Source organism: Manis javanica, chromosome 10 (genome assembly GCF_040802235.1).
Source record: "Manis javanica isolate MJ-LG chromosome 10, MJ_LKY, whole genome shotgun sequence".
Lineage (NCBI taxonomy): Eukaryota > Metazoa > Chordata > Mammalia > Pholidota > Manidae > Manis > Manis javanica.
Window position 1 is genome coordinate 36,102,045 of NC_133165.1, and position 20,219 is coordinate 36,122,263.

The window sequence follows — 20,219 nt, forward strand, 5'->3', positions numbered from 1 at the left end:
GATCCATGATTACAACTCTCTGAAAGCTCAGATGGTGGTTAGGATTTTGTAGCAATAAAGTAGTTTTTATTAAGGTATGCACATTGTCTTTTAGACGTAATGCTGTTGCACACTTAATAGACTACAGTATAGTGTAAACATGACATTTTCATGCACTGGGAAACCAAACCAAAGCATTTATTTGATTCATTTCATTGTGATATTCACTTTGTGGTGGTGTTCTGGAAGTGAACCAGCAATGGCTCTGAGGTATGCCTGTACTATTGTCTCAATTTTTCTGTAAACCTGATGCTGTTCTAAAAAAAAAAGTTTATTTTAAAAAAGGAAGGAAGGAAGGGAGCTAGCTGGCTGGGCCCAAGCCCTGCCTCCTTTAGGGAGCCTTCCTGATTCTTGCTTGGGCAGTGAAAAGGTATTGAGGTTGCCAGCAAGCAGGCCTCAGTACTCAGCCCTGCTCATGTCCCAGAACCTAATGGAGAATGTCCTGTTCTCCGGAGATGCAGGCTGAAGTACTGAGCACTCATCTGTCATGGTATATCCATGTAACTCTCAAATGGTTCAGAAAAAAGTGTATGCATGTAGGGAAGGGAGAGAGAGTGTGCAAATGCACAAAATGTTAATAACTGGTGAACCTGGGTGAATGGTATTTAAGTGTTCATTGCACTATTGCAACCTTTCTGTAGGTTTTCAATGTTTCAAAATAAGAGACTGAGAGAAAGCTTAAGAAGTGACCAGTCAGGCCTTCCAGGTCTCACACATGCAGTGGCGATGAGGCATGGAGTGGGTGGTACAGCACCAGAGGCCTGGAAGATGGGAGGGCAGAGAGAAGAGGAGGGTGAGGCCCAAATCCTCCTGCCTGGCAGGTGCTGAGGTGCAGCTCAGCCTGTGTGGGACACAGCAGCCAGCAGGTGATCCGCAGGAAAGGAGATCCTCACACCTGGATCCCCCATCCAGCCCATCCCACCACCCTGCAAACCCCAGAGCCACCCAAGGCCTGGGCCACACAGATTCTGCCCACTCCTTCCCCACAAAGACAAATACAAGGGCAATCCTAGCTCCTTGCCAGCCCCACAGCCACTGATGTTGCAATTCCCTAGTCTCCCCCCAACACCTGACCCAGCACTATGCACACTGGGCTGCCCTGCTGGTGGGGAAGGGGCCCTCCTATCCCATCTAACTCTGAGGCCCCAGGCCTCCCTCTGGGATGAGTCTGATACAAAACAATTCTACCCGATCTTTCCCTCCTCTGTGCTAGGGAGCTCAGGCCTCGCTGTCTCGGAGGACAAGACCAGGAACATTAATAATAATGACTACCCAGATGTCCAGAGCAGTGCTATCCCAGTAGTCAAAAAAGGGGAACCAACAGAAGTGGTCATCAGTGATCAACAAACTCCTATAACCATACCCCAGAGTTATCTTTCAGCCATTAAAAGGAATGAAGTGTTGATACATGCTACCACATGGATGAACCCTGAAAACATTTTGCTAAGTGCAAGAAGCCAGATAAAATGGCTACGTATTGTATGATTCTGTTTACATGAAATGTCTAGACTATGGTATAAGTATGTAGAAACAGAAAACAGATTAGTGGCTTAGGGTTAGAGGGGATGGGTAGGCCGGTAAAGGGCATAGTTTCTCTTTAAGGTGATGAAATGCTCTGAAACTGATGGTAGTGATAGATGCGTAACTGTGAACACACTAAAAACTACTGACTTCCGTACTTTAAATGGGAATGTGAACTGGGTCTCAATAAGGCTGCTTCTAAAATAGTACTTCTTGAATGCCTGGTGGGTGCCAGGCAGGCCCCACACAGCCTCTGTCAACCCTCAGGACACAATGACTAATAATATCACCCCATCCCACCAATGAAGGAACTGAAGCTTGGAACATTTATGTGACTTCCCCAGGGTGACACAGCCTGTGGAAGTCTGGATTTGAATCCAGAACTGTCCCAAACCAAAGTCAAGTGTGTGTAGCCACAGCAACAAGCATCAGGTCCACTCAGGTTTGCCCCCAAGAAATGACTGAGAGCCATGCTTGGTCGAGCAGGGAAGAAACTCAGAGCCCCACTGGCCCTATCTCCAGGGCCATGGGCCAGGCCTGCCTGACAGGGTGCGGGGCTGGGGTGAAGGGTGCGGGACCCTAGAAGGGCGGTGGAAATTCTGGGTATCTATCCTCAGCAACACCTCCCCCCAGTCACAGCCCCTGGTCCAGAATGAACTGGGACGCCAGCAGGAAGTGCCCCCTGACTGTGGCCGGCTCCCCGCCAAGGCTGGGCCACCCCGGCCCGCTGCGGCTCTCGGGATACGCCCCCGTGTGTTTGCTTGTGGGAACTGCAGCTTCTGCGGTGCACGCCCCGTCGACGCGAATTTTGAAAGTCGCTCCCACACTCAGGCGGTGGCCGAGGGAAAAGGCAGGGTTGTGACAGGTGTAAATACATAGGGCTGACAAAAGTACCCCCAGTCGGGGTTCAATAAAAGGGGGCACAGTGTAAATGGTGACCCATAGGTAGGGTTTACAGACTTTACATCATCATGAAAAATAAAACCTGACCAGCGTTTTGGGTGGCAGAGGTGCATCCGCCCCAGCAAGGGTCCTGAGGCGATGCCCTTGGGCGTCTGCCGAGGGTACAGCACGTGTGGAGGTGGCCGCCCAGGGCAGGACCGGGAGGTCCCAGAGAAGGGGTAGCCTGAACCCGCGGGGCGGTGCCCGAAGCCGCTGCGCCCCCAGTGAAGGCGAGCGTCAAGGCGAGCATCACGGCAGCCCTCGGCCAGGTCCCGAGGTCGCAGCCCCGCGCCCATGGGGGTCTGTCGGGAGGTGTGGGGGCGCCTACACCAGCGGGAAAGAGAGTAGGTAGATGGGTGTGTGCTCCTGAGGAGAGAGAAAGAAGGGGGGCAGGCGAGGCAGGTGCTGTTCGGGAGTCCCCAGGGCCATGACAATGCCAGTTAGTCCCCTACTCTTCTCCCCTCCCCTCCAACCCCCTGAGTCACAGCCTGGGCCTGGGAAGATGGTGAAACCCTGGCTCTCATGCTCTTAATGGACAGCCAGCTAGGCCAAAGACAAACTGGCCCTCTCCCAGACCCCTGCTTCTGATCCCACCCACACCTCCCCATGTCCCGACCACCACCACCCTCCTGGAGAAAAAGAGCTCAGCGTGGAGACAAGCCACAGAGAGTGAAAGGGGCCTAGAAGAGGGGTTCAGTGAGGGAAAGGGGCTCAGGGAGGAAGGGGAGCAGGGAAGGTCTGGGGAGGGAGGGCCTCCCAGCAGGTCCTGCAGAGGGGCCGCAGGATCCAGAGCAGTCTAGATCAGGGAACGCCCTGAGAGGTGGTCCCAGCAGGGGCTGCATCCCAGCTGGGCAGCACCCTCCACACAGCTTGGAGGCAGGCCCCAGATTCAGTTTCAGCTGAAAACTGGAAAAAGCAGGGCAAGGCCTCCTTTATGGCTTCCAGCAAAACCAGGCCCTGGGGGCAGGGAAGAAGTTTCTCAGGGCCAGTGGGGATGGAGGAGTGACTCATTCCTCGCTCCCAGGGTCCGTGACACCACAGAGCCAGGGAATTACCCAAAAGCAGGCAACCAAGCCAGTCTAGAGAAAACAGCCTCATCCGGCCCTGGCCACTCTCACCTCACACTTCCCGGGTCACCCACAAGGAGGGACAGACCACACCCAGCACTGTGGACACCCAGGATGGTAAACACTCATGCTTTCACACAGACACAAGCCCACGTGCCAAACCAAACCCAGGCCTCCCAGCCCACCACCCACAGGCACTCACAGGCTGTGTGCCAAGGAGACCCCTGCATTGCTCCCAGCAAGGCACAGCACCCCACGAGCACAAGACCTGCTCCCTGACATAGCAAGGCCACAGCAATCTTAAAGAATCAACTAGCAATATCTAATAAGGAGGATGACAGGTCTACCCTATGACTGAGCATTTCCACTTCTAGAGAAATTCTCTGGCACGTGGACCTGGAGGACAAGGACATGTCTCACCTCTTATCTGTCATAGCAAAACACTTGGAAACAATCCAAATGCTCAACAAGGAAAGAATGGATATGAACTGTGACATAGTCACACAATAAAATACTATACAGCAATGAAAAAATAATACACCACTGACACCCAACCACAACATGAACTGACCTCACACACATTATATGGAACTAAAGACGCCAGTTACAGATGAGTTCACACTGTGATTTCATTTATATAAAGGTCAAAATATGCAAAAGTCATCAGTGATGACAGGAGTTAGAAAGTGGCCACCTATGGGGAGAAGGAAAGGGAAGGGACACCGGGAGCCTTCTGGAGTTATGGAAATGGCCTATAGCTTGATGTGAGTGGTCATTACATGGTATGTACAAATATAAAGATTTCATCAAGCTGTACCTTTAAGGTCTGTGCATCTTAAGGATCTCCCTAAAGGTATCTCACACCTCAAAAAAAGAAACTGCATAGCAGAAGGCACCGTCAAAATGGCAAAAGAAAAGCCACATCTGGGAGAAGATATATGCAACCCATATGGCCAACAGATGTCTAGTAATGAGGATAGGAAAAGAAATTCTGTAAGTTGGTAAGTAAAGGGCAAACATTGCAATAGAAAACTAGGCAACCTTATCAATAAATAGCCCACAGAAGGGAACATTGAAATTAACAACAAATGGAAAGGTGCTCAATGTCACTAATACTCTGAGAAATGAAAATAGAAACAGTAATGAGGTGCCATTGTGACACCCATAGAATGACCAGACAGACAACAAAATGATGCTACCAAGTGTTGCAGAGATGTGTAGCAATAGGAACTCTATGACATGCCTGAGGGAGCATTGATCAGTGCAACAATTTTAGAAAATCATTTGGCAATATCTGGCAAGGTGGAAGGTGCATATGCTCTATGATCTAGCCATTCCACTTCTAAAGAAACTGTCATGTGCATGCACCTGTAGGCATTTACAAGGATGTGTGTCACATCTCGTTCATTGTAACAAAACAGAAACAACCCAAATGCTCATTAAGAGGAGAATGGGTATCAACGGTGCTATACTCACACAGTGGAATACCACACAGCAGTCACAGTGAATGAACCAGAGCTTCTTGTGTACACATGGATATGTTTTGAAAATGTAAGGTCCATGAGAAGACAAATTGCAGAACGTGTACAATATAAGGCCATTTGTGTAAAATTCTCAAATGCACAAAATTGTTCTATGTATTGTGAATGGATGTATACCTAAATAGAAAAAATATAAAAACCCGAATAGGAAGATAACAAGTCAACTTCAGGATAGGGTTACCAAGAGGAAGGAAAGTGAAGGTGATAGAGGGAACAAAAGGGCTTCACAGAATGTGAACTTGCTAAATCTGAGTGGTGGGGTCTCATGGGTGTTTCTTATAGTATTCTTTGTACTTTCCAGTGTGTTTGAAATATCTCATAATTTTAAAAGTATGTTTAAAAGGGGAAGAGGGTGATTTTAGTCTAGTGGCAGGACACTGGGTTTCTGCCATCTTGGTTTGGGCAGCTGATCCCAGGCTGTGACTTCCCTCCTTCACTCCACAGTTCGGCTCTGGTGGCTAGGCCAGTGCTCTTCTCCCACAGAGATGATGTCGCCTGCATCCCCCGGCCTCCCAGCCCCTCGTGGTCCTGCCTGAGAGCAGAGGTGGTCTTCTGTGAACATTTATCGTTGGGGATGGCTGCATGCGGACACCCAGGAGGGTCCCTGAGTTTACACCAATACTGCCCATGCTCATCTCACCTAACTGTGACTTGATTTATCCTCCATGATCAGTCAGTCACCTCATGTATTGTAATGATTCCCTTTTGCCTGTTCTTGTAGGCACACAAGGAGCCCCAAATGGTGGAGGCTCCCTCCCTCCCAGTGCAGTGAGCCTGTTACCATGTAATCCCCCAAGAGAGTGTCCCTTCTTTGACTGAGTTCAGGAAACAAAACTCTTAAGAGTGGATTACTGGATGTTCCTCAGGGTGATGCCATCCTCAGCTCCTGGATCCACAAATATCGCTGAGACCTGGAGAACTAATTCAGCCCAGGTTTGATGTCCTACTCACAAAGCATGATCCAGAAGTACACAGGAACTCTCTATTCCACACTTGCCTTTTGAAGATGTCAAAGGTATTGAAATATGTGGTCTACTGCACCATAGATGTGAACCACTTCTCCTCTCCTCTCTTCTCACTTTACCCAGACACACACAACTGGTCCTAAGCAGCTCTTCTCAAAGCTGTACCCCAAATCTCTCTTCCACCCCCAGTCTAAAGAGCTCTGTTCCTCCTTCACTCATCTAACACTCTATTGTGTGAACGCATATTGCCTTTCCCCAGCAAGCCATTCTTCCTCCTTCTGATCAGTGAGATAGAGGGAAATCTGGTGCAATTATTGAAGCCTCTTTAGCAGACCAGGGGAGAAGGAAGTCCAAGAATGCACATGTGTTCAGCCTACAGGAGAAATTGCACAAGATGCAAGAGCATCTGTCAGACAGCAGTCCAACATCCCACAGTCTTGGTCCCCAAGTGGAGCCACAGCTGTCTGCAAAAGGCATTGCACTATCCTGCAAGACCAGGTGCTCCTAGATGGTGGTGTTCATGATCTGATCAGGACTCCCAGGACATCACCCATAGCTCTTTTACTGTAAGGCAGCTTCTAGCTCAGAAGCAGTGGTACAAAATTCACCAGAACAGTGTATGAGGCCTTAGTAAGTTCATGAATGGTGGCGCTGGCATGATGTGCACAATATGCAAGTGAAGCAAATCCAAATCCTAAATGAGCACCTTCTGAGATGTGGACAAACTGCTGATGTTCTCACAATAGAAGTCTGGAGTGATTGGGGTCACATTAAGCTGGCTGGCCCATAAGGAGAGAGGGGGCATTATGGGATTCAGGACTGTTGCTGTTTTGCTGCCAGTGGGCAATGGGGTCAGCCTTGGTGAAAGAAAGCCCTGCATGGCCTCCTTCCCCAGCACAGTCGCCACCGTGGTCACAAGCCCACCGAGCAGGCACTGAGCTGCCTGGAGAAGAAGGCTGTGTGGCACCCACAGGGCTGCTCATCAGGGCACAAAGCTATTTGAGTCTCTCAGCAGCACGTGTCTCCTTTGGGTTGGAGCTCAGAGGCGGGGCATCAGTGCCACAAGACTGCCCTAACAGGGTAACGTGCCCTCTGTCAATGATAGGCAGGAGGCCTATGGGTTGAGTAACCTCTGATAAGTCCTATCTTAAATCAACTTCACTCTCCTTGGGCCTCAAAAGCTGCTTTATTTAACTTTGTACTATTTGGATGAAGATATGATAAGATCCCTACAGTTTAAATAAACCTGGAAGTCAACAAAGTCTACGACCCTCCATTCCCTGGGAGAGGCTCAGGGAGGCGAGGGCACAAGGCCCTGCAGGGGCTGGGGATCAAGGTTTCACATCCCCCTCTCTCCGCAGTGCCCGCAACCCCATCTATGCCAACTAAGCTTCCCTTGGGTTTCTTGCTTTTGCTTTTCCTTTCTCTCACTTTGGTTGCTGGTAAGGAACCCAGAGCCAAAACACTGAACTACAGAGGCTAAGCCAGGGCTCTCAAATTCAAGTGGTTACAGGGGCCAAACAGATGACAAAAAAAATGCATATGTGGAAGCAGGTGAGAGATAATGGGGGGGACTTCCACTTCTGAGAAGGTGGAGTAGGCTCATGTTTCTGTATTCCTTCTGCCAAGCACAACTAAAACCCCTGGACTTTGTAGATAAAACAAAAATAGAAGATGAAAAGGTGGCGAGAAGGCAAAGCAGCCAGGGACCTCTGGACCCAAGGACACATGATGCCCTCATCATTATTGCCATCCTGCTGGCCACCTTCAGGCTCCTCATGTCCATGGTGAGTGCCCTGGGTTTTATTTTCTCTTCATGTATCCCAGACATGAAAATGAAAAAGCAGGCAACTTGGAGACACCCATGGACACAGACAAAAAAAAAAGCCCCATAAAAGCCTGATTTCTCTCATGAAGGGACCAGGAAAGGGGCAGCTTAGAAAAACAGAAAACATTTTAGACAACAGCCACTCCACACCAGCCAAACACCAGGGAACAAAACTGCCCCACCCATACCCACACTACAAAAGCCAGGTGGGGAGCCTAGACTTCTACCCTCAAGAGAGGCTCTAATGAAGCACCCCAACACTTCCACCAAGGTGGTATCACAAACCAACCCTGTCCCCCACTGTGTCAGTGGAGATTACATGGGAGTCTAACCTTCTATAGCCACCACGTAGTAAAAGGACATCACACCTGCTATGCACTGGGGTAGTCAGTGGAAACCACCTGGGAAGCCGGAACTCCCATCTCTGTCCAGCAGCAACAAGGAGCTCCCTTCCTTCCCTGTCCCAGATGTCAAACAAGGACAAGTGGAGAACTGTGACTTCTACTTGGCAATATAGGAAGCCCTTTGCCCTTCTCCTGCAGTGTCAAACAGAAGGTTTAAATAGGATTCAGACTCTCAGAACATAATACAAAAATTCCCAGGATGAAATCACTCATCATATGAAGAACCAGGAAGATCTTAAGCTGAATGAAAAAAAAAACGATAGATGCCAACACCAGGATGATACAGATGTTAGAATTCTCTAACAAAAATCATTTCAAGCCAGCCATGATACAAATGATTACATGAGCAATTACGAATGCACTTGAAACAAATGAAAAACAGAAAACTTCAGTAAAGAAATAGAAGATATAAAGAACCAAATGGAAAGTTTAGAACTGAAAAATACAGTAATTGAAATAAAAAGCTCAGAGGATGGGCTCAAGAGCAGAAGGGAAGGGACAGAGGAAAGAATCAGTGAGCTAGAATATAGAACATTAAAAATGATCCAAACTGAACAAGAGAGAAAATAGACTGAAAAAAAGAAAAAGAACAGAGCTTCATATATCTGTAGGACTATAACAAAAGATCTATTACCAGAGTCCCAGAAGAATAAGAGACAGAGGGCAGAGCTAGAAAAGTACTTGAAGAAATAATGGCTGAAAACTCCCAAAATTTGGCAAAAGAGACATGAACTTACAGATTCAAGAAGATAAGCAAATCTCAAACAGGATAAAATCCAAAGAAATGAACACCAATAAATACCATAACTAAACTTCAGAAAACAAAAGACTGGGGGAGAAATCTTGAAAGCAGCCAGAGAAAAACACTTCATCTGTAAGGGTAAACAATTAGAATGACAGCAAATTTCTCACCAGAAACCATGGAAGCCAAAAGGAAGTGGTACAGTATTTTTCAAGAGCTGAAAGAACCTAAAATCCTATATTCACTGAAAATATCCTCCAGGAATTAAGGAAAAATCAAGACATTCCCAGATGAAGGAAAATTAAGATTTGTCACAAGCAGACCTATTCCAAAAGAATGATTAAAAGAAGTTCTTAAACAGAAAGGAAATTATAAAATGAGGGACCACAGAACATTGGAAAAGAACAAGTAAAAATATGGGTTATACATGAATAAGCAACACAATCTTGAAAAAGAAAAACCAAGTTGGTAGACTCACATTTCCTAATTTCAAAACTTACTACAAATGTACAGTAATCAAAGCATTGTGGTACTGAAGTAAAGAATGACACATAGACCAATGGAACAGAATTGAGCCTAGAAATAAACTCTTGCATATATGTTAAAATGATTTTCAACAAAGACACCAAGTATACTCAACTGGAGAAAGGGCAGTGCTTTCAACAAATGGTAAGAAAACTGGATATCCACAGGCAAACAAAGAAGTTGGACCCTTACTTAATGTCATAAACAAAAATTAACTCAAAATGGATCAAAGAAATAAGCATAAGAATTAAAACTATAAAACTCTTAGAAGAAAACATAGGGAAAGCTCTATAACATTGGATTTGGCAATGATTTCTTGGATATGACACCAAAGACACAGGCAACAAAAGAAAAAAATAGACAAATTGAACTTGATGAAAATGTACAATTATTCATCAGAGGACATTATGGACAGAGTGAAAAGGCAACCCACAGATTGGGAGAAAATATTTTCAAGTCATGTAACTGATACAGAATTAATATCCAGAATACATAGAAAACTCCTAAAACTCAAAAACAACAAAACACAATCCAATTCAAAAATAGGCAGAGGACTTGAGTTAATGTTTCTCCAAAGAGGATATATAAGATGTAGAAACAGCCAATAAGAACATGAAAAGATGCTCAACATCAATAATGATTAGGGAAATGCAAATCAAAAACACAATGAGATACCACTTCATACCTATTAGGATGGCTTCTGTCAAACAAAGCAAAAAAAAAAATAACAAATATTGGTGAGGTTGTGAAAACATTAGAACCCTTGTGCACAGTTAGAGGGAATATAAAATGGTACCACTACTGTGGAAAACAGCATGGCATTTCCTCAAAAAATTTTTTAAAATTTCCCATATGACCCAAAGAATTGACAGCAAGTCTCAAAGTGATATTTGTACACCCACATTCACATTATGCATTATGCACAGTAGCTAAAATGTGGAAACAACCCAAATGTCCATCAACAGATGAGTGGATAAACAAAATGTGGTGTATCCATACAATGGAATATTATTCAGTCTTAAAGTTGAAGGAAATTCTGATATATGCTACAACATGTATGAATCCTGAGGAAATTATGCTAATTGAAATAAACCAGTTATAAGAGATGAATACTGTATGATTCCACTTACATGAGGTCCCTGGAGCATCAGAATCATGGAGACAGAAAGTAGAATGGTGGTTTCCAAAGGCTAGGGGAAGGGGAGGATGGAGAGTTATTGTTTAATAGATGGAGGGTTTCAGCATTACAGGATAAAAAGAGTGCTACAGATGGATGGATACTGCTGATGGCTGCTCAATATGACTGTACTTAATACTACTGAACAATACACTTAAAAATGTTAAGATGGTCAATTTTAATTAAAATTTTTTTGTTACAGTATGTTATAAAACAGTAGTACAATAGGACTCATTCATTTATTCACTCAACAAGTATTTACTGAGTGCTTGCTCAGGGCTAGGCACTGTTTCTAGTAATAAAAATAAAGTGATGGAGCACACAGACAAGGTCCCTGTGGTCATCAAGTTTGCATTCTAGTGGATCACACTTTTAAACAGAAATGTCTAGGGAAGGGTCTTGGGACTTTATATAACCAGATATCAATGATGGCATCTTTAAGTGGATGGGATTATAATTTGTCTAATGTTCCTTTCTACTTTGATTTTCCTGTATAAGTAGGCATTGTTTTTAAATTTAAATACATAGTGGCCAAACTCAACCAATTAAAAATATATGTAATGCTTACATATGTAATATGTATAATATATATGTACATATATAGTACAATAGGCTACCTTCTCCTCTTGAGTTTTCTAAATTATGTTTGACAGTCAAAACAAAAATTATAACACTGATGTGCTTCTAAATATAAAGAGAGGAATATTTAAGATAATTATATTACAAATGGGAGCAGATAAAGGGGCATAAAGTGAGATCAAGTTTCTATACTTCACTTGAACTGGTAAAATGATGATACCAATAGATGGTGATAAGTTATATGTATGTAATATAACATCCAGAATGCCATACAGGGTGACACACTCAAAAACACCACAGAGAAATAAAAATGGAATTCTAAAAACTGTACAAATAACCCACAGAATGGCAGGGGGAAAAAATTAAAAAACAGAACAAATAAAACAAAAAGTCAAGTATCAGAATAAGCCTTAACATGCCAATAATTACATTAAATGTAAATAGTGTACATATACCAATTAAAAGAAATTAGCAGAGTGGATTGAAAAATATGAACCAACTTAAGCTGTCTACAAGACACTCACTTCAAATGTAATAATATAGTCAGGTTGAAAGGAAAAGGATATAGCATGAAAACATTAATCAAAGGCAAGTGGGGGTGGCTATATGAATATAAGATAAACTAGACTTCAGAGCAAAGAAAACTACCAGAAACAGAGAGGGACATTAGATAATGATAAAAGCCAATCTGCTAAGAAGACATAGCAACCCTAAATGTGTATGCATCACCAAACAACAGGGCTGCAAATACATAAAGCAAACCTGACATAACTGAAAGAATAGACAAAAGTACAATTCTGGTTGGAGACTTCAACACCCCTCTTTCAACAACTGATAGAACAACTAGACAGAAAACAGCAAAGCTATAAAACTCAATGACACCATCAACTAACAGGATCTAATCAACATTTACAGAACATTCCATTTAATAATAGCGGAATACACACTCTTTTCACGAGCTCATACATAGCACATCTACCAAGATATACCACATCCTGGGCCAAAAAAAACTTCAGTGAATTTAAAATAACTGAAATCATACAGTCTAGCCTCAGACCACAGTGGAACCAAACTAGAAATCAGTAACAGAGTGACAACAGGAAAATCTCCAAATACTTGGAAACTAAGCAACACAGCTCAAAAGGAAGCCAAAGGTCAAAGGAAATCTAAGAATATATTGAACTAAGTGAAAATGAAAACACAACATATCAAAATTGTAGGACACAGATAAAGCAGTGGTGAGAAAGGGAAATAAAGCAATAAATGCGTACATTGAAAAAGAGGAAAAATCCAAGATCAATAATCTAAGCTCTTATATCAAAAACTTAGAAAAAGAGGAGCTAAATAAACCCAAAGTAAGTAGAAGGAAGGAAGTAATAAAGATAAGAGAAGAAATCATTGAAACTGATAAGAGAAGATCAATGAAACAAAGGGCTGGTTCTTTGGGGAAAAAAATGGTAAAAATGACAAACCCCTAGCAAGACTGATAAAGAAAAAAAAGAGACACAACTTACCAATAAGAATGAAACAGGAGCTATCATACAGACCCTACAGACATCTTAAGAACAATAATGGAATATCATGAATAACTCTAAACATATAAAAGCAACTTAGACGAAATGGGCCAATTTCTCAAAAATCATAAACTACAACTACTCATCCAATATGAAATAGATAAGTTGAATAGTCCTATAAGTACTAGGAAATTAAATTTGTAAATTAAAAACTTCCCAGGAAGAATCTCCAAGCCCAGTTTTCACTGGAGAATTCTACCACATTAGTCGGGGTTCTCTGGAGAAATAGAACTAACAGGATATATACTGATATGTATAAGAAGAGATCTATTGTAGGAATTGGTTCACACAGTTATGGAGGCTGAGAAGTCCCACAATCTCTCATCTGCAAGCTGGAGAACCAGGAAAGCCAATGGTATAATTCAGTCCAAGTCCAAAGGTTTGAGAACCAGGAGCTCCAATGTCCAAGGGCAGGAAAAGATGGACATTCAGCTCAAGAGAGAGAGGGAATTTGCCTTTCCTACAACTTTTTTGTTCTATTTAGACCCCAGCTGATTGTATGATGCCCACCCACACTGGTGAGGGATCTCTTTATTCAGTCTACTGAATCAAATGCCCTCACAGATACTCCCAGAAACAATATTTTACCAGCTACCTGGGCATCCCCTAGCCCAGTCAAGTTGACACATAAAATCAACCATCACATCTACTAAATTTTAAATAAGAATGAATACAATCTCTACACAGTCTTTCCCAGAAAAATAGAAGAGGAGGGAACATTTCCCAATTAATTTTGTTTAGTTTTACCCCGACACCAAAACTAGATAAAAACAGTACAAAAATATAAAACTTCAGAACAAGATCCCTCATGAATACAGATCAGAAATCTTTCACAAAATATTAAAATATTAAATATTAAATCTTTCGCTTTTATTAACAAATAAAAGTCAGCAATATTTTAAAAATTATGCACCCTGACCAGCAGCGTTTATTCCAGGCATTGCAAAACTGGCTTGATGTTCAAAAATCAATCAGTGTAATCCACCACATGAACAAGCTAAAGAAGAAAAATTACATAATCATTTCAACTGATGCAGAAAAAGCATTTAACAAAATTCAATATCCATTCATGAATGAAAAAAAAAACTCTCAGAAAAATAGGAATAGAAGGGAACTTCTGTAACTTGACTAAGAGCATCTTCAAAAATCCTACAGCTAACATTATACTCAATGGTGAAAGACTAGGCACTTCTGCCCTAAGATCGGGAGCAAAGCAAGAATGGCCACTCTCATCACTCTTATTATATTAGTGGTGAAAGTTCTAGCAAGTGCAATAAGGCAGAATTAGTAAATGGAAGGTATAGACATCAAAAAGAAGGAATAAATCTATCCCTATTTGCAGATGACATGATTGCCAATGTAGAAAATCTCAAGAAATCTACCAAAAACTCCTGGAGTAAATGACTTGAGCAAGGTCACAGGATACAAGATAAATACATACAACAAAACATAACAATAAAGCTTTTGCTCTGTGGAGGATCCTGTTAAGAGGATGAAAAGACAAGCAACAGAGTGGGAGAAATATTTGCAAACCACATCTTCAACAAAAGATTAGAATCTAGAATATATAAAGAACTTGCAAAACTCAAGTAATAAAGCAAGCAATCTAATTAGAACATGAGTGAAGGACATGAAGAGACATTTCAACAAAGATACACAGATGTCAAATAAGCACACGCAAAGATGTTTAAAGTCATTAGTCATGAAGGCAATGCAAATTAAAACCACAATGAGATAGCATTAGACACCTATCACAATGACCAAAAGAAAATACAGTGACAGTACCAAATGCTGGGGAGGATACTGAGAAACTAGATCATTCATACATTGCTGGTGGGAATATAAAATTGTACTGCAACTCTGGAAAACAGTTTGGCAGTTTCTTATAAAGCTAACCATGTGACTACCATATATCCCAGGAATTGCACTCCTAAGCATTTATCCCATAGAAATGAAGACATGTTTGAACAAAAACCTGTACAGGGACATTTACAGCAGCCTTATTTGTAATTGCTTCAAGGGGGAAACGATTCAGATGTCCTTCAACCAGTGGATGGTTAAACAAAATGTTTGCATCCATACCATGGAATATTACTCAGCAATAAAAGGAAAAAACTACTGATATATACAACAACCTGGATCAACCCCCAGAAAATCATGCTGAGTGAACAAAAAATACCATAAGTTTACACACTGTATGATTCCATTTACATAACATTACTGAATGACAAATTTATAGAAATAGACAACAGATTAATGGTTGCCAGGGGCCAAGAGAGGGAAGGGTTAGGAAAGAAGTGGGTATGGCTATTAAAGAGCAAACAAGGGATCCTTGTAGTGAAGGAAATGCTCTGTATCCTACCAATGTCCTAGAATTTAGCAAAATACTACCATTGGGAAAAACCAGCGAAAGGGTACAGGATCTCTCTGTATTGCTTTTTACAAAAAAAGGGGGCTGCAGGGGGTACATTCATCTGGAGTGCCAAGCCCTACCCCCTCCCAGCATCCTCCATTCAAAGACAGCTTCATCCCACCCTCCTTCCCACTCTCTGGGGCAAACATACCGCACAGACACACACTGAAGGCCCTAAGCACCAGAGTGGTTTTTATTTTAACAGCTTTATTGAGATGTAATTTACACCCCATTCAGCTCACCAGTTTAATGGGGTGTACTATTTGATGTTTTCTTGGTTTCTTCACAGTTATGCAACCATTGGCACAATTGTAGAACATTTTCATGACCCCAGAAGAGACCCTGAGCCCCTTAGCCATTAGTCCCTATTTCCTCCCAGCACTCCCATCTCATCCCCTGGCAACCACCGATCTACTTTCTATCTCTGTAGGTTTTCCTACAGCGGATATTTTTTATAAAAGGAATCATTCAGTGTGTACTCCTTTCTGACTGGTTTCTCTAACTTACAGTGATGTTTTCAAAGTTCATCCATGTTGTAGCATGTATCAGCACATTACTTCTTTTAATGGCTGAATAATATTCCATTGTATGGAAAGACCACATTTTGCTTATCCATTCATCAACTGACATTTAGCAGGTTTCCACTTTTAGGCTATTGTGAACAATGCTTTTGTGAATATTCACGTACAAGCTATTGTGTTGACGTGTTTTCATTTCTCTTGGGTAAATACATAAGAGTGGAATTGCCGGGTCATATGGAAACTATCTTTTGATGAACTCCCATTTTACATTCCCACCAGCATACAAGGGTTCCAATTTCTCCACAATCTCAACAACACTTGCTCAAGTAGTCCACCTTTTCCATTCTAGCCATCCTTGTGGTTGTGAAGTGGTATCTCTTTCTGGTTTTAATTTGCATTTCCCTAAGGATTAATGGCATTGGACATCTTTTCATGTGCTTCTTGGCCATTTGGGTATCTTCTTTGTCTATTCAGAACATTTATTCAGATTCTTTGACCATTTTTTGATTGGGTTATTTATTATTGAGTTATAAGAATCATGGGAGATATTAAGCAAAAAGCGATTGGAGCAGTTCACCCAGAGGCAAAGTCTTTTATTTGCAAAATCCCTAAAGTTTGCCCCCTGGGCATGAAGTGTTTTGTCCTGCTGGCCTCATCTTCTCACTGCCCTGCCCAGCAGGCCCACCTCCCTCAGTCTCAGAAACAAGGCACCTCTTCCTGCCCGTTCCCCTAACCCAAGCAATTCAGAATAAGACCCTTCTCACAGATGAGAAAACTGAGGCTTAAGATGGGAAAGGACTCACTCAAGGTCACACAGGGAGCTGGGCTCAAATTCAGTTCTGTCCAACTAAACCCTCCATAATTTCACTGTACAGTTGCACATCCCGTCCTGGTTGTTTTCTGGTTGATGATACACTTACCTCTGTCCATTCTCATCCCAGCTCTGTGAGGTAGCACCTGTCAAGAACATTTTCCTCCTTCTACAGAAAGGGAAACTGAAGCTAAGTGAGGTGATGTGACTTTCCTCAGCCTCAAAGCAAGAGACAGAGCTCACAGCATCCCCCACCAGACACAACAAGCAGGGATCCCCAATCCTAAACACAGCCACCCTGCCTGGGGTTTCTGCCTCTCTTCTGGCCCAAAGCCACCACCACTAACCAGAAACTAGCAGCCAGCACTCCCCTGAAGCAGACCTGGGCTACAATGAACTTCTGCCAGGGCAGCCCCCACCCAGCACCAGCTGAGCCCTCTGGCAGGGCACTCCCAGCCCTGCCCAGCCCAGCCCCAACAAGTTCAGCCCAAGACCTTTGCCCCTGCAAGAAGTAGGACCCTGGTTTCCATGGGCCTCTGGCCCTGTTTACCTTACTTTTCTGTCACCAGGATTGGGCACTTACGGAAGGGACACAGCCTGTATGCCTGTTATCTGAGAGATATGGAGCAAACCAGAAAAACCCCTACTCCCAGCTCAGTGAGGTCTCTCATCTCGCTTGGGAGTGCCCTTGGTCCTACTAGATTGCACAGCTCCCAGATTCTGGTCACCTGGTAGTATCCTGTTACCCAGCACTGATGCCCAAGCATGTAAGGTTGCAGGAACACAAGAACCTGATGTCCATCCTTCCTTCAAGTCACTAAATCAACGTTCTCGAGTACCCAGCAGTGTTCTACGCAATGGAAATGCCACAGTGAAGAAAACCGGCAGAAGTTCTTGCCTGTTTGGGGACATTTTGGATGTCCCAATGGAGCTGGCATACTGGAGCAGAGAAAGAGAGAATGAAAAATAAATAAGACATATGGTGTTAAATGCTAAGGAGAATATAAAGTATGAAAAGGGGACAGGTGACTGTGGAGTGACTACCTGCGATTTTAAGCAGTGTGATCAGGGAAGCCCTCACAGGGAGCAAAATTCTGAAAGAGGGAAGGAGGGTGCCATGTGGCTATCTGTAAGTGTCCCATGCAGAGGACACCACAAGCACAGGGGTCCTGAAGTGGGAGCAGATGGCATACCTGAGCTGGAGTGAGGGGTTAGAGAGTGGGCAGGGGGCAGATCTGGTATGGGCGCAAGGTCATTGCAGGTGACATCTCCGACCTCCCACTTTGGTCTGGTTCAAATCTTCCACTACCATTTCATTAAGGTGGATCAGGGGACGGACTTGGGCACAGAGGGAGGCTCAATGAGGGCAGGAGACTCAATTCTGAGAGGGGAGAACAGCTCCGCAGTGGCACCAGGATCACTGCCAGAGATAAAAGCTATGGGAACTGCAACGGGGCTGGAGGAGAATCTGAACTGCACTGGTTCAGGGGCATCCGGGTGCCTTTGTCAGAGGACGGGTTCCTGGCTTCGGAGCTCAGACCTCCAGGGTGGCCCAGCCATGGGCCTGGATCGTGCGGGCGATGAGGCGGAGGGACCGAGGAGCAGTGCACAGCTCCTGGGACAGCCGCCCACTCCGGGAAACAGTCTCAGCCACGCCCACACGGGGCCCTTCCCGGGCCCGCGGAACCCGGGCAGTTGGCAGCGCCCCCTTCCCCAGCTGCTCATGCCAGATGCGGGGGGTGGGGGGTCAGGGAGTGCCATGAAGACTGTGATTTGCACCCCATACCTGGACAGCCCCAGGGTAAGTTGTGTCCCACTGAGGGACAAGGAGCGAGGGGTGGGGGAGCAGCTCCCGGCCCCGCCCCCTGAGGGCACCCCCACCCCTTCGCCGGGCGCCACTCCTGGCCAAGCCCTTCCTCCCAAGGCGCTCTGTGAAGGTGGGAAGAGGGGCCACGTCACTGTCCCCAGGAAGAGCGCGGCTCCGCCCACTCTTGCCCCCGGCGGAGCGCCGGGCACCGAGCTAATACTAACCAGCCCCAGCCCAGGGCCAGCCTAGTTGCCGCCGCGCGCCCGCAAAGCACAGGCAGGTGCAGGCGCAGCCGCGGCGCCAGCGGGCAGAGCGGAGCGGTTAGCGCGCCCGCCGTCCGGGCGTCTGTCCGTCAGTCCGTCGGAACATCTGTCCGTCGGCACGCCGCAGCTCCCGCCCAGGCCCCGCGGCCCCGGCCCCTAGCAGTCCCGCACCCGCAGCCGCCTGGCGGAGCCGGCTTTGACGCGGCAGCCATGTCCATGGGCCTGGAGATCACGGGCACCTCGCTGGCGGTGCTGGGCTGGCTGAGCACCATCGTGTGCTGTGCGCTGCCCATGTGGCGCGTGACGGCCTTCATCGGCAGCAACATCATCACGGCGCAGACCATCTGGGAGGGCCTGTGGATGAACTGCGTGGTGCAGAGCACCGGCCAGATGCAGTGCAAGGTGTACGACTCGCTGCTGGCGCTGCCGCAGGACCTGCAGGCGGCCCGCGCCCTCATCGTCGTCGCCATCCTCCTAACTGCCTTCGGGCTCCTCGTAGCGCTCGTGGGCGCCCAGTGCACCAACTGCGTGCAGGACGACTCGGCCAAGGCCAAGATCACCATTGTGGCGGGCGTGCTTTTCCTGCTGGCGGCCTTGCTCACCCTGGTGCCGGTGTCCTGGTCGGCCAACACCATCATCCGGGACTTCTACAACCCGCTGGTGCCCGAGGCACAGAAGCGCGAGATGGGCGCCGGCCTGTACCTGGGCTGGGCGGCCGCGGCGCTGCAGCTGCTGGGGGGCTCGCTGCTCTGCTGTTCTTGCCCACCCCGCGAAAAGTACGCGCCCGCCAAGATCATCTACTCCGCTCCGCGTTCAGTTGGACTCGGGAGCACCGCCTACGACCGCAAGGACTACGTCTGAGGGGGCGGCCGCGAGGAGAGCCCACCATCCCCACGATATGGGGCGCCCACCAGTCAAGCGTGCAGCCTCGCATCGGAGACCAGCCAACCCCAGATGCCAGGCAGCTCTCTCGCTGGACTGAAAGGGGCCAGCCCGGCCCCCCTTTCCCTAGCTACCATCCCTCCGCCGGCTGGGGAGCGGGACTGTGGCACCCAGGGAACAGCCCGCGGGGACAATGAAACCTCGCGCCCCTCTGGAACGCGGGACTGGGTTGGCCGCCACTATTTGCCTGCCCCATCGGGCTGCGGCCCCAAAACCTGCGTTGGGCAGGGACTGGAAGCCTTGAAAAGGGCCACTTGATATTTGTCAATAAAATCCTTTCGTTTTGCAGTTGCTGGTGCCTCCTTGTCCTGAGCGCCTCCCTGCAGAGCGTCCCCACTGCCCCCAAGGATCGGCATTGGCTGGATTCCGCCCAGCTGCCCAGGATCAAGCTCAGAGAGAGACAGAGGTTCTGTAACCGAGAAGTGAGGTGGTAAACGGAGCTGGGTGCTTCCTAGGTGGTCATTTGATCCACTCACAGGGAATTCTGACAAGGAAGGCCAACCTAGAGAGGCGGGCCAAGCACCTGCAGCACCTTGTGCGGAGAGTCATGGGGAGGTG

General features: G+C 45.9%; 1 protein-coding gene across 1 annotated transcript; it reads left to right on the plus strand.

Annotated features, from left to right (window-relative positions):
• Window positions 1-18,640: 18,640 nt before the first annotated feature.
• Window positions 18,641-19,949, plus strand: CLDN3 (claudin 3). Its single transcript, XM_037003082.2, has one exon. It carries the CDS (start codon window positions 18,930-18,932, stop codon window positions 19,578-19,580), a length of 651 nt encoding a protein of 216 aa, XP_036858977.1. The 5' UTR covers window positions 18,641-18,929; the 3' UTR covers window positions 19,581-19,949.
• Window positions 19,950-20,219: the final 270 nt, after the last annotated feature.